The sequence below is a fragment of the Eumetopias jubatus genome, unplaced genomic scaffold (assembly GCF_037043125.1).
Source record: "Eumetopias jubatus isolate StellerSeaLion01/CBP00866 unplaced genomic scaffold, mEumJub1_p1.0 scaffold_2, whole genome shotgun sequence".
Lineage (NCBI taxonomy): Eukaryota > Metazoa > Chordata > Mammalia > Carnivora > Otariidae > Eumetopias > Eumetopias jubatus.
In genome coordinates, this window is record NW_028274808.1 from 147,913,014 (window position 1) to 147,934,104 (window position 21,091).

The 21,091-nt window shown below is 37.5% G+C and overlaps 1 protein-coding gene across 1 annotated transcript in view; it reads left to right on the forward strand.

Moving 5' to 3' along the window:
- Positions 1–8,657, forward strand: part of TMPRSS11A (transmembrane serine protease 11A) — a 45,967-nt gene extending 37,310 nt beyond the window's left edge. The window contains exons 8-10 of the mRNA XM_028100568.1: positions 4,901–5,160; positions 6,589–6,731; positions 8,496–8,657. Of these exons, the coding sequence (XP_027956369.1) occupies positions 4,901–5,160; positions 6,589–6,731; positions 8,496–8,657 (565 nt within the window). The remainder of the gene's footprint in view (positions 1–4,900; positions 5,161–6,588; positions 6,732–8,495) is intronic.
- The last annotated feature ends 12,434 nt before the right edge of the window (positions 8,658–21,091 follow it).

Genomic DNA, 21,091 nt, shown 5'->3' on the forward strand with positions numbered 1-21,091 from the left:
TCTGCCCATTTTTCAATTGGAGCACTTGGGGGGTTTTTTTGGTGTTGAGTTGTATAAGTTCTTTTTGTATTTTGAATATTAACCCCTTATCAGATATATCATTTGCAAATACATTCTCCCACTCAGGAGGTTTCCTTTTTGTTTCATTGATGATTTCCTTCATTGTGCAAAAGACCCCATATAGCCAAAGAAATCTTGAGAAAGAATAGGGCTGGAGGAATCACAATCCCAGATTTCAAGATATACTACAAAGTTGTAATCAAGACAATATGATATTGGCACAAAAAATAGACACATAGATCAATAGAGCAGAATAAAGTTCCCAGAAATAAACCCACCATTATATGGTCAATTAATCTACAACAAAGGAGGCAAGAATATACAATGGGAAAACACAGTCTCTTCAACAAACGGTATTGGGAAAACCCGACAGCTACATGCAGAAGAATGAAACTGGACCACCATCTTACAACATACACAAAAATAAACTCAAAGTGGATTAAAGACCTAAATGTGAGACCTGAAACTATAAAATTCCTAGAAGAAAACATAGGCAGCAATCTCTTTGACATTAGCTGTAGAAATATTTTCTAGACATATCTCCTTGGGTAAGGGAAACAAAAGCAGAATTAAACTACACCAAAACTACACTACTATTTTGGGACTACACCAAAATAAAAAGTTTTTGCATGGTGAAGGAAGCCATTAACAAAATAAAACAAAAACCAGCCCACCAAATGAAAGAAGATATTTGCAAATAAAATTCTGACTTATGATACCATAGTAAATTCCACCTACCTGAGTCTAAATCTGTTTAGAGACAGATTCTTAAAGCTTGAAAGACATCAGAGCTCAATAGGTAAATATGTTAGAACCCACGGAAATCCCTTATGCAGGTGCCTAGTTTGGCATGAGTAATGGAGAGCTTACTATCTCCAAAGTTTGCCAATTTTGTGGTAGATGGTTTTACTTTTGCAAATATCTTTATAACACTGAACACCAAATCTGCAATCTAATAACTTCCACCCACTGAAATTTGTTCTTTCATCTGGAGCAGCAAGGATCAAATTTATTTTTTACCCCATAGAACCATGGAGAGAACTAGTTCCTTATTTTCTCTTTTTGAGGCCAAACAATATAAAATGAGTGAGACTCTCCAAACCATATGTGAAAATAAAATCACTACTTTATTTCACAGCATCAACTTCAGATGTCCTACAATCTTGGTTCTTCTCCTCTAAGCGTTCTTGATTTTGTCAGTGACTCCCTTGAAATATTCTTCCAAGAACTAAATACACTTCTCAAAATAGATAATATGACCAATGTCATAATGACAAAGTAAAATGGGAGGGCTTCTGAAAACATAAAACAATATAAATTGAATGTGACAATAATAGGTAGCTTGGTAACTAAACAATTCTATCTAAAGTATCATGATTAAGAATTGTTATTAAAATGCTGAAGATGTTTTTTATGGCCCACCAAAGACCTTAATCCTGCACCCTGTCCAAGACAGTGTATTTTCTAGGCTTGGCAGATGATGTGGAAGTTATAATCAACAAAGTAGCTGATGACAGATGCTGGAAAGGATAACCAATGTTTGGGTAAGAAAAACAGAAATTTCAAAAGGACTTTAATTATGTTAGAGTAATAAGCAAGAACTAAATGATTAGCTTTAGTAGGTATAAACGTAAAGCTCTAAATGTGTCCAAAACAATTGACGTATATCAGTACCGAAAGCATATTTGTGCTTTAACATGTGAAAATTGCTTAGAAATTCTTGTCAGAAAATAACCCACTATGAAGTCAGTTGTTCACAAAACTACTTTGTGATTTAAAGTGAATTAAAATAAATGCAGATTTCAAATAAAGGAGATATTAGACTCTTCGTTGGTCAAATTCTGGCTGGGATAGTGAATTCTGTTCTGGACAACACACTGAAAAGAAAACTTGACAAAATGAAATATTCTTAGAGTATAGAGTGTTGGATGATAAAAAAAAATAAAAGTGATAGTATAACCATACAGCCTTGCCTTTCAAAACCTATGTCTGAGACGCTTTCCTGTGGAAGAGAATTAGGGAATCAAGGAAGAACTTGTCAACAGGTAGAACTGCTCAGACATGCAAGGGATTCCAAGGTGAAGAAAAAGACTAAGGAAAGGAGAGGTCCCCGCCTGCAGAAGGGTTCAAGTGAAGACAATTGCTACTTGAGAGTGTGTTCTTGCAACAGCAACTATTACCATATATTAAGGTCTGGTGTGCTACAAATTTTTGGTTAGATGCTTAAGATTTGTTTTATATAATTCTTACACTCACCTCGTTAAGTAAACCCTACTTGATAAGCCCTTTTATGCTGAGGGAAATAAGAAAAGTTAAGTTGGGGTGCCTGGGTGGCTTAGTCAGTCAAGCATCTGACTCTTGATTTGGGCTCAGGTCATGATCTCAGGGTTGTGAGATCGAGCCCTGGCATCGGGCTCCATGCCCAGCACTTATGGTTCTCTCTCTCTCCCACTCTCCCTGTGCCCCTCTCCCTGCTCACGTACATTTTCTCTCTCTCTCTAAAATAAATAAATTAAAACAAAAAGAAAAGAAAAGAAAAGTTAAGTACCTTGCCCAAGGTCACAATGTTAGGGGATGGTGAAACTGAACATAAGCATATATGTCTGCCTCATGCAAAGTCCCATCTTTCAAGCACTGGATCAGTGAGAGGACCAAATGACTTTTTATGGCCTTCTCTACTCTAGGATTATTTGATATCATTGCAGTCTTATACGAAATTAACACTTTAAGAACTCTTTTCATGTGATTGATTTTCAAGCTAATAATCAACAAAACTCCCAGATCCTTTCTACAGGGATGGTTTCCAGACCAGGAGTCACACTTCGATTTTTTACATTTTAGTTGAGGATCTAAATTACTGTTTTATACTTATCACCACTAAATTGCACCTTTTTTAAAATTTGGGCCTAGATTAAAAATTTAGAAAAAGTTTATCTGTAATCTTCACTTAGTATCTCTTATATCAGGTGTTTTTTTGGGTTTGTTATCTACAAATATAGCAAGTACAAGCTGTATTAAATAGTATGAGGGTGTTGTTTGAAGGCTCTAGAATGTTACTTTCGTTTGAATAAATACAATTCAAGTTCTGTTCTTTGCATTCCCAAGTTCAAAATACTTGATTTATGTTAAGTTTATCTAGGCATGATTAAGTTGAAGGAGCAAATTTACATCAGTAAAACTCACAAAAGACTTGATTCATAAACAAAAATGTCAATATATTTATACTATATGAACAGTTATGTTCACAAACCAATTTTTTTTTTTTAAGAGAGAAAGGGAGCGTGAGCAGGGAGGGGCAGAGGAAGAAGGAGAAAGAGAATCTTAAGCAGGCTCCATGCTTAGTGCAGAGCCCAACATGGGGCTCAGTCTCACAACTCTGAGATCATGACCTGAGCCCCAATCAAGAGTCAGACACTTAACTGACTGAGCCACCCAGGTGCCCCCACAAACCAATTTTTATTTAGTTTTTCTCATTAGAGTATTTTTGCACATCAAAATTGTGTATAAAAACACAATTTCAGTTTTAAATTTTAAGTTGCCTTAGAGAAAAAAATAATAATCCCAGCACAATTACAGCTGTCAAATTGGACTTAAACCCCGTTATATGTTTATATGCTTCTTTCTCTAACTAAAGCTACCTATTAAGAAATAATTAGGTTGAGAAACAAGTACCCATGTGAACAGTATCTGTCTCTGCTTATCCCTCATGGTTGATGTTAGTTCAGTTATTTAGTTAAGGACACTAATCTTGCTACTAATAAATAGATTTTGATGGGAAACCATGTCCAATAAAGAGAAGAGCAAAGAGAGGCAAGCAGACGTGATACTAGGCAAATAGTTTAACCCATCTAGACTTTATTTTCCTTAGGTATAAAACAAAGGCTTTACTAGATGATCTTTTATTCCTAGATGACCTTTCCAATCTCTATACGTACCATGATCCACCAGTTGCTCAAGCCCACAAGCTAGAAGTCACCCACAAGCTGGAAGTCACCCACAGTTGGTCATCTTTCACAAGACTTCTGACAACTTTTACCTTGTTAATTCTTGCCCTCCAGGAATCTATTCTCCAGAAAGAAGCTATGTGATTTTTTTTAAATGTACATGAAACTACATTACTCATGGCTTAAAATTACCCAAGGAATTCCCATATCACTTGAATAAAACCTAAACACTTTATTCATGACCTATAAGACACTCTAAAATCTGGTTCCTGCCTACCTTCATGCCCCACTGTTCTTCCCTTGTGTCTCGAACTGTAGCCCATCTGGTGTAAGACCTTGGGAAGTTGTTCTGGAAACTTGTCTCCCTGTCTTCTCACAGCTGGCTCCTCATCAATCATGTCTCAGTCTAAACACCATATTCTCAAAAGAGAATTATCTACCTACCCCCCATACTCTATTCAATTACTCTATTTTATTTTATTCATAACCATTATTACTGCTTGGATTTATTTAATGTTAATTTGTTTTGTTCTTTTTCCTTCACTGGAATTGAATACAGCCTGCAGCAGGCACTTTTTCTGTCTGGTTCACAACTTTAACCCCAACACTTCAAATAAGACTCACCATGTAGAATTTCAATAAATATTTGTTGAAGAGATAAATGAATGATAGTTTATATGCTTTACAGTTCTAGAATTCAATAATTCTTTTTTGGATTTCAGCTCTAAGATATTGTTTGTACACAGTTTATCTTTCAAAATAGCAATAAACTATATTTAAAGGTCAAAGGAAACTATCATTACAGCCAAATATTTTTAAGATGGAGTTTTTTATTAACCTTTATGCAATTATTATAGTGCAGTTTATATATTCTGTTCATTTCTAACCTTTTCCAGTAATGCAAATCCACGTCAATGGACTGTTAGCTTTGGGACAACAATCAACCCTCCACTAATGAAAAGAAATGTCAGAAGAATTATTGTCCATGAAAGATATCACTCTCCAGCAAGAGAATACGACATTGCTGTCGTGCAGTTCTCTCCCAGGGTCACCTTTACTGATGACATCCGCCGGGTTTGTCTGCCAGAAGCCTCTGCATCCTTCCAACCAAATTCCACTGTCTATATCACAGGATTTGGAGCACTCTTCTATGGTGGTAGGTATTTCAAAAAGGACCACAGAGCACTATGTCCAATTTAGGACAGTGTGATTTAATCTCCAACAATATTATCCTGCCAGCCATTTCCACACAGTTTGGTTGGATTAGTTAGAGCTCTTATTTTGTAAGTGACAGAAACTCAACTCTTATTAAAGCAAAAATAATAAGAAAATGGCAAATTTTGCCCTTGTAATTTAGAAGTCAAGAAAGATGGGAAGAGTCTGGTTTCAGACATAGCTGGATTCAGGAGTATGAAGTATGATGTCATTTGATTCTGAATCTCTGAATCTTCCCATTTCTGACTCTGTTTTCCCTGAGGTTGCCTTCATATGGAGGGATTCTAGCTCCACATAGTGTCAAAGGTGGCCAACAACATCAGGGTTTACATCATCTTCCCCTAGTAGCTGCAGAGGGAAGAACCTGCCCTCTTTGCCAGAATCTACGTTAATCCCTGAAAAGGTCTCTTTTGGTCCTGTTTGTGTCCAGGGGTACTTGGGTTGACTGGCTAACTCAAACACTCATTCCTGTGTCTATACCAAGAAAGGCAGATGTGTGATAGACAGGCTGGTCAGAATCACATGGAATAAGGGAGAGGCAGTTCCAAAAGGGTGGGCTTCAAGGAAGACATGAAAGAGCAATGTTCCCTCAGCAACACTAGAGTCTATGTGCTCTCCTCTATGCAATGCCAGGTGTTCATCAGGTGTGCTGTCAACCTCATGCCCACCTTCACTCCAAGACTCCCTCCCTCTATGCCCCATCTTTGTGAGCCTCCCTTGACCCTTTTCATCTCCTCCTCCCCTTGGTTTGCTCCACTACTCATTTTCACCTTCCTCAGTCACCTTACAAGTTTTCCCATTTCTCAGCTTACAGTGTCCAGTTGCAGCAAAATCTGCTGCAGAACTACAGAGGTTAACTTAAAAGGGATCAAGAACAGTAGATTCTGTGTAGAGATAGTCTCTGATAACAGTAGATAGAACAGTAGATATCTGTGTAGAGATAATCTCTGATAACAAAGCTTCCACGGCCCTCTCTAAAATGATTTAACTTGATATACTAACTTAAACTTCTAATAAATAAAAATGATTTTGTTTTTGAATGTTTTTGGTCATACTTAGATACACTCTGGATCATAAAATCTAGTGTAGGTACATACATATAACAACAGCAAGAGAGTTTGCTTAACTCTGGGAAATGTTTTTCTTCCTAGGATAGGTATTTATAAAATGTGATAAAGGATAATAATTATCATTTAAATGTGCCAGATTTTAAAGGGGAATTTATTCTCTAGAAACTGCTTACCTCAATCTCATTCCGTATTGACAATTTTAGTATGAAATAGATTAGATTGGGAAAAAAATTCCACTCACTTCATTCTAGCTAAGGATGTTGATTGTAAACACTAACCTGACTTTGTTTTCCCTGAAGGGGAATCCCAAAATAATCTTCGAGAAGCCAAACTGAAAATCATAAGTGATGATGTGTGCAAGCAACCACATGTATATGGCCATGATATAAAATCTGGAATGTTTTGTGCTGGATATCTGGAAGGAATTTATGATGCCTGCAGGGTAGGTGGAGAGGGATTATTTTAATATCATTAACCCAAAACATTTTTATCTCTTTCAAGAAATATTCTATGTTCTTTATGGTAGTACCAATACAGATATCTTGTCAGTTCAATAATTTCTAAATGCAGATTTCACAACAAAAACATTTTTAGATGTTTTATTAAGCAAAATGTTATAAACAGAGTTTCTTTGATGCTATAAAACAAACTACCCAACAAAATTAAATTTTCTTAATACCAGAAGTCCAAAGGTTCATAAAGCAGAGTCCCTTTTCTTAAAGTGCTCTCATCTAGAAAGTAAATAATCATGAGCAATGAACTATGATGAGATGTTTCAAATGATATAAGGGATAACAAATATTTTTAGCATGAAGGGAACATTTTTAAGCAAGTATCAGAGAGATCATACTGAAGGATATGAGACCTGAGGGTAAATGGCTCCTACCCAGTTATAGAATAAGAGAACAGTATTATTTTTCTATATATAGAAAGAGCATAGCAAAAATTATGAAGGTGTGAAATTAAAATTCATATTTGAGGGAATCCCAAGTAATCTGTTGGGTCTCAGCATAAGGAGAAGGAGAGGCTGTTACGCTAATTGAGAGGGTGGATCAGACCATGTTGGGACTACCTGGTGCCCTTTCCAGTGCCTTCCTCTGCTGTCCAATAGCTATCCTGCATGTATGTTTTCTGACAAAGGTAGAAAGTGTATTTCTTCCTGGATGTACTTGCTTTATAACATGAGATTCTTGAAAACTCCAAGGAGATGACATATCAAGTATCAAATGGTGAAATATCAAAATTGTTTTGATATTGGGTGACAGAAAACTCTGCCCAGAGACTCACAAATTACACACATAAACTTCTGTCAGAAAAGAGCAAGGAGTTTTGTAACCTATAGGCTGGGCAAGAGCAGAATCTGGTACATATCCAGCCTCAGTTGCTGAGAATGTGGAGGAAGGCAGCTAGAATTCAGAGAATGCACAGAGAGGTCCAAGCCATGATGGACAAGGGGAAAGTAGTGACACGAGTCCATTTGCAGATAGCACATGGGAATCTAGGCAAATGGTGAGATTAGTGATATGCCTTGGGGAGGAGGTGGTCATAAAGAGATTTCACTGAATTGGGGAGCAGAAGTAAGATTCCTGCTTCGTGACTACACAAGTGAGTGGTAAGACAAAGCTCTAGCCATAGAAAAATTGGGGAGAATATCAAGAAAGTGGCTCAGGGACACGGTCCAAGACAGGAATACAGTGATTATAACTGAGGCTCATGGTGAGGGGTTTAGTCTGTCCAATAAAACCGAGGTCCAAGCACCCTGTTTGGAGTCAGGAAGAAACCAACACCAGCTAGACTTTCTGTTTGTGTACTTGAAATTTGCCAGTAGACCTTAGTCATTCTTAACACACACACACACACACACACACACACACACACACACACAGAGTAACTGTTTGAGGTGATAGATGTGTTAATTAACTGATTGTTGTAATCATTTCACAAAGTATATGTATGTTAAATATCATGTTTGTACACTTTAAATATACACAATTTTATTTGTCAATTATATGTCTATAAAGCTGAAAAAATTAAAATGTGGAAATTGAAATTTAAAGCTTTTATAGCTTTTGAAATCTATGTTTCAATTAATTATTCTATAGTTGGTAATCAACACATATGCTATCGAATAATAAAATATGTGGTTCATCGGATATTTTAAGTAATAAGCTTTATATTTAGCTAATTTTCTTTCTTTTATTTTCAGGGTGATTCTGGGGGACCTTTAGTTGTAAAGGATCTTAAAGATACCTGGTATCTCATTGGAATTGTGAGCTGGGGAGATAACTGTGGTCAAAAGAACAAACCTGGAGTCTACACAAATGTGGTTTATTACCGAAACTGGATCACTTCAAAAACAGGCCTCTAAATCACTGTAAAAGTTAAATATTGATATCAGTAAGGGGGCAATACATGTATGAAAATTTAAATATTCAGTGAATGTAGTATAATAAAGTGAGATTAAATGACATTACTTGTTTTAGAATCACTTCTATCAAGCAATAACCCATAGCCAATTTAAAAGGAATTTAAATCCTTATAAATTTGTAAAGTAGTGGGTCAGTTTAGCCTAACAGGAAGAATACAGCCGAGACACTCAGTTCTTTACATCATGCAAGTTGGAGTGTAAAAGAGGTGTAATGCAAATTTTGAAAATAATCCATGATTTTTAGAATGTCTTTGTCAAGAAGGTCCCCTTAAGTGAGAAAGTTTTTAATCTCTTAAAGAGTTCAGGAAAACCTTATACAATTCCTTATCATTTCTCCTGAGCTCACCAATACTTTTTTAAAATTTTTCCTTATTATTCCAAGTTTTCCAAAGAGATTTTTTTACCATAATACATCTTCTACTTATAAACCCTTTGCAAGGATCCTTGAAAAAAAAGTTATATCTAGGAAACAAACTATGGTGATAAATCAAGCCAGAGATCTTCTAACCTTTCTCTGTTGTGAAATCTCCCTAATTTTTTGGTGATTTTTTAAAACACAAACACTAGAGAAAGAGAAATACTGATTTATATATCCAGAGAAATCCTGATTAATAAATGAATATACATGATATAATTAGCTAATCAAAATGTATCTTTGTTTACAAAAACTGGGGGAAGATGATGGTAACTTCATGAGTCATTACAAAACAATGGCACAAAAATTTGACATTTCATAGATGCATTTATATGTTTGAACCACCAGGACGTGGCTCTGTACCTTTCTATAAGGTCAAATTGAGAATTTGCTAATATGTTGAATAATCAATGAGCTTTGTCTTTCTACATAGAAAGAAACATTCATACCTCTGAATTGCTGCAGCTAATTATCTCTTAAAGCTTGTGTCAGTAGCCTAACTATTGCAACCATGAAACACTAGTTTAAAAAAATTTTAATCGGGGCACCTGGGTGGCTCAGTCTTTAAGCGGCTGCCTTCAGCTCAGGTCGGGCTCCCTGCTCGGCGGGAAGCCTGCTTCTCCCTCTCCCACTCCCTCTGCTTGTGGTCCCTCTCTTGCTGTGTCTCTGTCAAATAAATAAAATCTTAAAAAATAAAAATAAAAAAATTTTAATAAATACAAATTTTAAGGACCTAACACAGAACACATGACCAAAGTGATCTGAAAAACCAAATGTACCCCCAAAGTAAAGTGTCTCCCGAAGATACTAGGAGAGTCAGGCTTGTGTATTCCATGATACAATTAAATGAAGGCTTTGTAGAAACAGTTACTCTGTGACAATGTCAGCTAAACATCAGGCTTATGGTCAGGGTGTCATTTATTCATATAGTCCAAGTATAAGCCAAACCATTGAAAAAATTGAGTTACTTTATAACAATGTCTCCCTGTGGGCTATTGATAAGGCATGAAAATAATCCTACAATAATCTAAAAGACACTAACAATTTATTCACACTCACAAAAAAATATCCATAACCTAGACCCACAGAATTTTAAAGCTTAGGAAAGACTGCAAGTCATGCAGGCCAACACACCTATGGTTCAGATAGCTGAAGCTGGGAGCTGTAAATGACTTGGTGAACCTATAGGTAGTTTGTATCCCCAGTGGGTCTAGAACCCAGGTACCAATTTCACATGCCCTTTCCCTTACAAAGTCCCTTTCTGATCACCTCTATTTACTAAATAATCAGATCTATAAGAATTTCAGTGACTTCTATTGAATCTATTTTAAATTAGAAAACAAGATCTTAAGATAAGAATTTTCAGTGATGTGATTCACTTGGGCAGCTGGCTGCCAATTCTCTGAACTCATTTCAAGATAAAGTTGCTTCTTCACATATAAAAATACACATAGGCTTATAAATCAGTTGATATGATGGTGGTAAGATATAATTCTGACTTTTAATGTTAAGATTCAAGAAATGATCCTAGAGTTATAAACTTTGTATTGCTAAACTGTTCCATGCACCATTTCATTCTTGTTCACATATAAGCAAGTACTGATATATCATTTTAAATCTAAAAATAAAGTTGATGATCAGAGCATTCTACAAATAATATCACTGAATCTGTGTTAGGCCAAATCTTAGCATGAATTTTACAACTACTGTTAGGGATTGCACTTCTTTTAAATAACTATTTTGGGTCATTTTGGTTATTGTGATAACCAAAAATATCTCCACACATTGACAAATGTCCCCTGTTGAGAACTATTGCTCTGAAAGCATCTGATCTTTTTTAGAAATGCAAGAGATGGGAAATGCAAGCCACCTGGGTGGCTCAGTCGGTTAAGCATGCTACTCTTGGTCTGCTTGAGATTCTCTCTCTCTCTCTCCCTTCCCCCATTCTCTCTCTCTCCCTCTCTCTAAAATAAATGAATAAATAAAATCTCAAAAAAAAGATAAGCATGAGATATCTCAAAATTATGACACTGAGTATTCAAAAATTATGGTCTCCTGATCAAACTGAACATTCACTATCATCTTTCTGAAAGAAGTAGCAGAATAAGACAGTGGCTATTTCAAATACAGACTGATCTCCTTGTACACAAGGAGATGCTTGAAGGATTTGTTTCATACCCTTGCCTAAACTAGGTAGAGTATATTCATGGAGTGCCATTAACCATTACTTTGAAGGTAGGCTTTTATAAATACATCCTCTAGGAGAGTTTCTCTATCTTGACCACAATCACAGTAGAAAATATATTTCACAACACAGCTCCATAAAAACATAACAAAATACATATATGTTAAAATATTAAAAACTGAACGAGAAGTTTCATCAAACAATATTTATCTTACTGAGTGCAATAAAACCCAATATTTTCTAATCTATTCTATTTCAGTTTTTTATAATGCTTGCCCCACCAAGTAAATTCATTTCAAAACCTAGTGGGCCATGACCTGCAGTGCCCATAGAACATTCTAGAATAATAGCCCACAATTATGAACACCATATTGTTATTATCTCACCTATTCCTACTGCTCTCTCCACCTTCAGCCTCTCCCCACTCTATCCATTTAGCAAACTGCAGCTCAGTTATGACGCTATTCAATAATATTGTTCCCATGCACTCAAATCTTCACTGGTTTCCCCTTTGCCCAACAAATAGTCTAAATCCATGTTGCCATAGCTTTTAAGTCCCTGTACAATCTGCCAACAACCAACAGACTTTTTGTTTTGCTTGTGCTCAGTGCTCCTGTAACACTGAATGTTACACTTCATTCCCTGAATACATTCTCCCCTCTGGTCACGCAATATTCTCTTCACTCTACGAGATCTAGTCCAAATATCACCTCTACCAAGAATACTTTTCTTGTCCCAGATAAATTTCCTCTCCATTCAAAATCTTTTTGAATTTCTTTGTTCCTCCTCTAAAGCATTTCTCATATTTTGCATTGTAGTTTTAAAGTACATGTATTATCTCTAAAATATACTTTAAGTTCCATAAGGCTAAACACTGCTTTACTCATTTTTGTATTGCCCACAGTATTATAATATTCTGTATATATTATGTTTAGTGAAAGAATAAATTCACAGAGGCAAATTACAATTCCTATGAATCATAATGAATCTTCCTTCATAAGAAGGTAAGACACCTCAGTTCTCAGTTATTAACTGTTTCTCCCACGTCACTTTCCTTTCCAACCTGTGCTCATCCTCCTTTGCATATTCCTGAATGTTCCTAAAGACCTCCTGCTCCCCATCTGAACCAGAAGTGATCAACGTACAGTAAGGTATGCGTGATAGTGGCCCTTCAGGAGACCCTCTAACTTGAAAACTGTTCCCCATATTCCCTTAAATGAGCACATCCCAAACCCATAGGGATATTTGGAAGTAAGGTTAAAAATCTCCCTTTCCCTTTCATCATTTTTATTTGATCTGCTAGGACTGTCCTTTCTTCCTCTTTCTTTCATGGACCTCACAAATCTGAATACTTCCAAATGGCCACGTTAGATGACTATACTCTACTGATTGAGGCCCTTTTCTGTTGAATTTGCCTAACAGAAGACAATGGAGGTAAAACTAAAACTCATATGCAGTACATCTACTTTTCTAAAAGTTCACAGAAATAAAGGAATTTGAATTTCAAAAAAGATGATATTTGACTTATTGATTTTAGTTATCTATGTAAGACTGTCATTTTCATTTCCAATAACAATCAAGATTTAACTGATTAACTTTTTAAAACTGTTTTTGCTGTTTTCCAAGTTTGGGAGACTCCTTCCACACCAGAAGTCACTAAATTAAATTCAGGGCAAAAGCCCAAAACAACAGTTCCTCAGATTACAATAATCTGTCCCTAGTCTTAAAACAGGTTTTATTGGTTTAGACATAGTAGATGATGTTATGTGGTATGCAGTTACTGAAAATCCCTGCGTAACCTGTTGAATATTTTGCTTGGGCTATAATGATCACAGGGTAATATCGTGGTACAGAAAAAGCACTAGGTTGAGCACCTCTCTGACTGTTATGTGGTCACTTCCTTCATAGAGTGGACTACATCCACACTCTGGGTCTCTCGGGGCCATCCCAGAAGGTTCTGGCATTCAGTTATGCACTATCATCCACTATCATCTGTAAGAATTCTCCTACTATCCTTGGAAGGATCATCTGCGTTAGCTGGAACCTGACAGCTAGAGGACTTCAAAATTCTCAAAATCCTCTTCTACTTCAGCAAAAGCAACACACTCAAAGAAACGGCAGCAGTAACCATGGGTAGTAGAAGCCATGGAAGTCTAGACACATGGTTCCATGACACCGGTTCCCTTCAAAGGAATATTATGCTTAATGTTGAAGAAATAATATTTCTTCAAGGTATTTGATCCTTTTGGGAATGCTTTCCTGAAGAACTGGATATGAATGAAGACCCCTGAGAAAAGATAATTCCAGTTTCAGTGATAAAAGCCAGGGTTAGTTTACAGGAGGAGATTGGAGGAATCCCTGCCATTATCTATAGATACTACACAGTTACCTCTGGGGTTCCAGATAAATCTCCCTCCCATGGTAAAGTTTGTTTTACTTTGTTTGAGTGGCCAAGGCATTAAAATATGAAATGAATCACTGTGGAACCTTAACTGTTAGTTACTAACCTTGAAAATTCCCACATACAAAATCATTGTATTGATTATCTTGCGGGGATCATGTCTAGACAGAGAAAGCATTCGAGGTTCCTCTCAGTGCTCTTCTTGAAACTATACTAAAGGTGGTAACAGTGTGGCTCCATCACATGCATATGGTGGGGGTCTAGCACAAGCCTGAGGCTGAGCCTCCAACTCTCAAAGCTCCTCCTTCTTTCCGGGCTGTCTGGATGGACATCGAGGAGCCTCTTCTAGGTCATGAGTCCAGCCCACAGCAGAACACAGCTCTGTCTCCTCTCTCCCACTGTGTCTGAGGCAATGAATACTACCCCTGCTGCAAAAGCACAAACATTACTCTTGGTTTTTCATGAAAACCACTCTAAAGGGGCTCAGTTGGTTAAGTGTCTGCCTTCAGCTCAGGTCATGATCTCAGGGTCCTGGAATCAAGCCCCGAGTCATGCTCTCTGCTCAGCGGGGAGCCTGCTTCTCCCTCTCCCTCTGCTGCTCCTTCTGCTGCTCCCCCTGCTCATGCTCTCTCTCTCTCTCTCTCTCAAATAAATAAATAAAATCTTTTTTTTAAAAAAGGAAGAAGAAGGAAAGAAAACCACTCTAAAAACAGCCTTGCCCTCACTTTACCTTTCACTGAGTCATTTTTTTTTTAAGATTTCATTTATTTATTTGAGAGAGAGAGAGAGACAGATAGTGACAGAGATAGCGAGAGAGAGCACAAGTGGGGAGGAGAGGGAGAAGCAGGCTCCAGCTGAGCAGGGAGCCCAATGTGGGACTCGATCCTAGGACCCTGGGATCATGACCTGAGGCGAAGGCAGACGCTTAATCAACTGAGCCACCCACGCACCCCTTCCCTGGGCCACTTTTAAAAAGAACTTAACATGCTCTGATTACACCATCTCCTACGTCTCCTATTTGATCCAAAGACCATATTTCCTTCTCATTAGGTATCTCTGAAAAGATCAGATCAACAGATTAGAGCATAAGACAAGAAATACACAGACACAAAAACACAGACTGGATTCTTTTTTTTATTTTTTATTGTTACATTAATCACCATACATTACATCATTAGTTTTTGATGTAGTGTTCCATGGTTCATTGTTTGTGCATAACACCCAGTGCTCCATGCAGAATGTGCCCTCTTTAATACCCATCACCAGGCTAACCCATCCCCCCCCACACCCCTCCCCTCTAGAACCCTCAGTTTGTTTTTCAGAGTCCATCATCTCTCATGGTTCGTCTCCCCCTCCGATTTACCCCACTTCATTCTTCCCCTCCTGCTATCTTCTTCTTCTTCTTCTTTTTTTTTTTCTTAATATATATTGCATTATTTGTTTCAGAGGTACGGATCTGTGATTCAACAGTCTTGCACAATTCACAGCACTCACCATAGCACGTACCCTCCCCAATGTCTATCACCAGCCACCCCATCCCTCCCACCCCCCACCACTCCAGCAACCCTCAGTTTGTTTCCTGAGATTAAGAATTCCTCATATCAGTGAGGTCATATGATACATGTCTTTCTCTGATTGACTTATTTCACTCATTATAACACAGACTGTATTCTAAGGTGAGCTAGATAGCTCCTCTCTGTTCCTTAACTACGGACTATTTCTAATCCCAGACAGCTAGCATAGTGTTAAAAGTATTAATCATGGTATTAAATGTTCACAAGCCTTGGAAAACAAATCAGGATGAATCAGTGGAAATGCACCAGTATTATTGAAAACAAAAACAAACAAAAAAAGAACTCAAGTACGTGATCTTCCAACAGTTAAGTGAGAATTGTTATCTTTGCATCAGAAGGATTTGTGCTGCACGTTCATGGTTCCAAATGGCCTCAAGCCCTGTTAAGTACCTCTCTACAGTCTTGTATTTCACAGTTCGGTGGAAGAGTGAGACACCAATACAAAACCTGGCCATTGATACTCACTTGAATCAACTGGACAATCGAATAGAGGTTCAAATACTCTTTTACGGTATTTGTAAAAGATTACACTATCAAATCACACATTTGCTGAATGGTGGATAGTGTAACACAGAAGTAAACAATATGAAGTTTGGTGGAATGTATTTGAATCCCAGTCTTACAACCTACCAGCTGAGTGACAGTAGGTCTGTTATTTGTATTTCATGAAGTTTACATACTTTTATATGTCATCTTGACTGGGCCATGGTACTTAGTTAGACGTGTGGTCAAACATTATTTTGGACATTTCTGTGAGGTTGTTTTGGATGATGTTAACATTTTTTCCAGGTTTAAGATATAACTGACACATAAAATTATATATATTTAAACTATAGAACATGATAATTCAATAATACACATACATTGTGAAATGATTAGCACATTAAGTTAATTAACACAACCATCACCTCACAGTTATTTATTTACTTATTTATTTGTAGTGAGGACACTTAAGATTTGCTCTCTTAAGAAAATTTCAAGTATACAATACAGTATTATTAACCATAATCACCACAGTGTATATTAGGTTGTCAGGGGCTTAATGGGGAGATGTTGGTTAACGGTGCAAACTTTCAGTTATAAGATGAATAAGTTCCAGGATCTACAGTACAGCATGGTGACAACAGTTAGTAAAACTGGATTGTATACTTGAAAGTTGCTTTAAGGGTAGAGCTTTAATATTCTCATGACAACAGCAACAACAATAAAATGGTAATTGAGGTGAAGGACAACATTTTGCAATATATATGTGCATCACATCATCACATTACACACGTTAAACTTACACAATATTATGTGTCAATTATATCTCAATTAAGCTAGAGGAAAACCAGTAGATTACCTTGAATTCAGCCCTAAATACCGATAAAAATAAATGGGAAGGGCGCCTGGGTGGCTCAGTTGGTTAAGTGACTGCCTTCGGCTCAGGTCATGATCCTGGAGTCCCGGGATCGAGTCCCACATCGGGCTCCCTGCTCAGCAGGGAGTCTGCTTCTCCCTCTGACCCTCTTCCCTCTTGTGCTCTCTATCTCTCATTCTCTCCCTCTCTCAAATAAATAAATAAAATCTTTAAAAAAATAAATAAATGGGAAAATTAACCTATTCAAAATAACAACAACAAATCCAACAAAACACAATCAAGAAATTTACTTGTTTGACAATACCCAGGGCTAAGGCAGAAAAAAATCCAAGTTCAATGAAAGGTCTATGTGACTAAAGATCTACTGGGACATGTGAGGTATATTATAAATAAAACTAAAAAACAGAGTTTTCAAATCCCAACCACAAAGTGAAGATCATGAGGCTTAACACTCTAAATTACAAGAGTTTGATTTGTAATCTACATAAATGACCTTATGTAGCTTTTTCTAGAAAAGACAGACCCAGGGATTTATCTATTTGAATAAAGTTAATAATTCCTGAGAACGAGATTGGTATACTTCTTAAAGTTCTATCAAGATTTCAATTAACCAAGAGAATGTCAGCGGTAGAGAATTCTCTGAAAGCCTTCAGCGTGTTCTATACAGTCAAGGGAGCAGTTAAGACAGCATACAAAAGAACTGGTTCCTGAAACATTAGCAGTCCAGACACTTTTAGTAAAAAAATGTTTATGTTTTTCATTCCTTCCACAGTTGTTTTCCTGTCCAAGTCTCCTACTTCTTGAATCAATTTCAATAATTTTCTTTTTTTTCATAAATCTATTTTCTGAGCACTAAATATTTTTTATTATAGTTTCATATTGTCTTTTCTTATCTCTTCTACATCTGTTATTATTATTCTCGACTTTTTAATTGTTTTAGGTTTGTGTACTTTTTTATCAATACAAAGTACCCTCTTTACCCTGTTAATGTTTTTGCTTTGGACCCCCACCCTTACCTTGTCTGCATGTTCGCTTGCCTTTTTTCTTCTTCTCCTTGATTTAGTTGTGTATCTGATAATGTATAGGTTTCTGACAACTGGATTTTCCTTTTTTTTAAGATTTTATTTATTTATTTATTTGTCAGAGAGAGAGAGAGAGGGAGGGATGGCACACAAGCTGGGGGAGCGGCAGGCAGAGGGAGAAGCAGGCTCCCCATGGAGCAGGGAGCCCGATGCGGGGCTCGATCCCAGGACCCCGGGATCATGACCTGAGCCGAAGGCCGACGCTTAACTGAGCCACCGATTTTCCTTTTAAAACCATTAGAACTTCTCTTTTTACTACATCTTTTGAAACCATTCACATATATTGGCATGATTTTTATGTTTTTTATAACCTCTGTCGCCTTTATTTCTGCCATGTTTTTCTTATCCTGCCTGGCTAATTTCTTAATTATCTATATTGTATTCCCCAAATAACATGCCCATCCCCAGAGTAATAAAAACCTTACTAAATATTTCTATGTACTTCCCTCCCTTGGGGGAAGCTTTTGTATTCATAATGGTCTAGTAACCATTTTAAACATATATAAATTGTTTTCTTCAAAGCATCTAAAAACAAAAATGAAAAGAAAAGTTTTTAACGCCAATACTTAATGTAATGTCATCTTCCATAACATTTCCTCTCTTCCCTCCTCTCCTTTGCTAGGGGCCTGGTTTGTACTCTTGCAGGACGTCATGGTGGTCCCCAACAGGGTGTTCAGAAGAATACTCACCATGGGGATCCATACCCATAATTTAATAGGTTCTAAAGTCCTTAAATTACAACACTGCACAGCTGTAGCTATATTTTTCCCAAAAGTAACTACTTTAAAAATACTACCATAGATTCAAGTCAGTATGTGATGAGGCATTGTCTCTGACTTTAAAGGTACAATTAAATTCCTTCCATTTTTTACATCATCTTTGCTATCTTTCATATAATTAATGACATTAGAAAAAAAACTTCTAAATAATACGTTCTTTTTTTTAAATAACTCTTTTATTTATTTATTTTTTTAAAAAGTTTATTTATTCATTTGCAAGAGAGACAGAGAGAGAACAAGCAGGGGGAGAGGCAGAGGGAGAAGGAGAAGCAAACTCCCCGCTGAGCAAGGAGCCCGATGCGGGACTCGATCCCAGGGCCCTGGGATCATGACCTGAGCGGAAGGCAGACACTTAACCATCTGAGCCACCCAGGCGCCCTAAATAATACTTTCTTAACATTGAACAAGAACTATGTCCAAATGCTTGTGGGATTTTGATACTGTCGTTGATATAATTTTAATATCAATTTTAAATACCAATGCATGGTCTTATGACACTCAAGAATCCTTCTAAAATGAAAAGACAGGTACAAAAGATATGACAGTGGAAAGAGTAAGTGTACCCACATCACACCTCAAATACACTTAGTCATAACCTGAAGAGAACATACTTCATAGCAAAAAACCTGTGACTTCTCTGCGTTTTTATCCCTACATGTCAAAAAAGGGAAAGTAAATAGCAGGTGGTATTTTTAGACATTCTCATCTCACTTCTGAATGTACAGGACAATATATAGTACTTTCAGTAACTTGAACAATCACAATGAAATCAGTTATTAAAGAAGTATCTCCAGGGAAAACAAAAACAAAAACTCTACTCTTGATTATAAGGAATTTACCCAGTTAGAATGTTCCCAGCACCCCAAAAGTGCTGCTGGGTAAGGCCCTCTGGGTAGACAAGACAAACCCGTATCCAGAATAGATGTCTAGTCCCATAAGGAAGAAATGGCTGGTGCTTTCAGGATGTCAGGGGTCTAATGCAGTAAATACGCTATCAGGTAGCCGGTTGGTCTCCTTAAAGAACAGTGCCATCTTGTGGAATCAGTGTGTCTTTGTTGATGATAGGTGGGACATACTAAGACGTTAGACTGGTGCTGGTAAGTGGGAACACAAGCTGTTGGACCCACATGGTCTCCATCTCTCCCACTGTGGCCATCTCATTCATGCACCCATCATTCCAACACTTAGTGATACTGCGTTAGAGTGACCAACTATGCCAGTTTACCTAAGATTGAGTTTCCAGAATGCTAGACTTTGAGTTTTAAAGCCTGACAGTTCCGGACAAAATGGAACAAGTTGATCCGCTACCAGCACATTCCTGATGGCCTTGGTGAATGGCGTATTATCTGGGCTCTCCCATGAAACCTAATTTTCCAATGAGTCTTTATATATAGATATAGATAGAGATAGAGATATCCATTCCACCATGCCTACTTCTCTGAGCCTTTTGATCCCTTGGCTTCTACTGTCTCCCACCAAAATTCTGGAATTTCAACCTTGTTTAACATGGGCCATTGTTTTTTTCCGACTTCTAGGAGCAACTCCAGCAGCAAATTGACACCATTCCCTGAGTACCTTGGCAGGTGTTATGTCCTGTATACTGGGAGATTGCCCCAAGTCTATCAACCCCTCCTTATCCAGCCTTATGTTCCAGACCCCGTGATCAAGCACCCTTTAATCCAGTCAAACAGAAAGTGCTCCCATAGCGCCTGCCGGCACCTGCCGCTAATTTTTGCAGCTCCTTTGTAATATAGATTCTTTCCTCTCTCTTCAGGCCTGACACATTCCCCTATGGTTATGTTGTGACTTACCCTTGGTAAGAGGACTGGCAACTAGGAGAGGAAATGCATGCAGCTCCTGAAGAAGACAGCTATCACCTTATAGGCGAGAGGCCTCTGCAGTGTCTCCGCGGAATACTAACTCTCAAAGGACACAGGAGACCTACTTCTGCAGATTCAGAAGGCTCAAAACAAGTCTACAGAGTCAAAATCTTCAAGGACATCTAGCCAGATTATCTACATTCCTTGTATCAGGTTCCAGGTCTTCTCAAGTAGGGTTCTGACTTTGGAATACAGACCTGTCTCTGCTGAGCATTCAACAATCATGGGAGTTGAGCCACTCTATCCAATCCCTTACTTGGTATTCAGGTTTCCTGATCACCTACTGCATGGGATGAGGGCTTCTAAATAATTGACCAAAGAGAAACTCTGGATCTCATACTAGGCTTTTAATTATGTTAATTTCCCTCAACTTTTCGTTATCATTATTATTGCATTATGGAGCATACACACACCCTAGCAGCAACCATGCAATTCCACTGTCCTTAGGTCTGCCACCCCCTCCTCCATACCTTTCACACATGAATCAGCACACCGGCCTGTGCATTCACCTCTACTATCATGCTAGCCTAGCTCACTAGGGGTAAGAGTTTTAATATCATACCACCATGTGTGCTAAAGGCTGTTGACATGCCACCTACCACCAAGTCCTCATTACCAGCTGGGAGGTGAGTGATCCAGTCCCCAAATTTCATCTCAACGTCTGTTTTCTTGGAGCTCTCTCAATACTACCTATTACA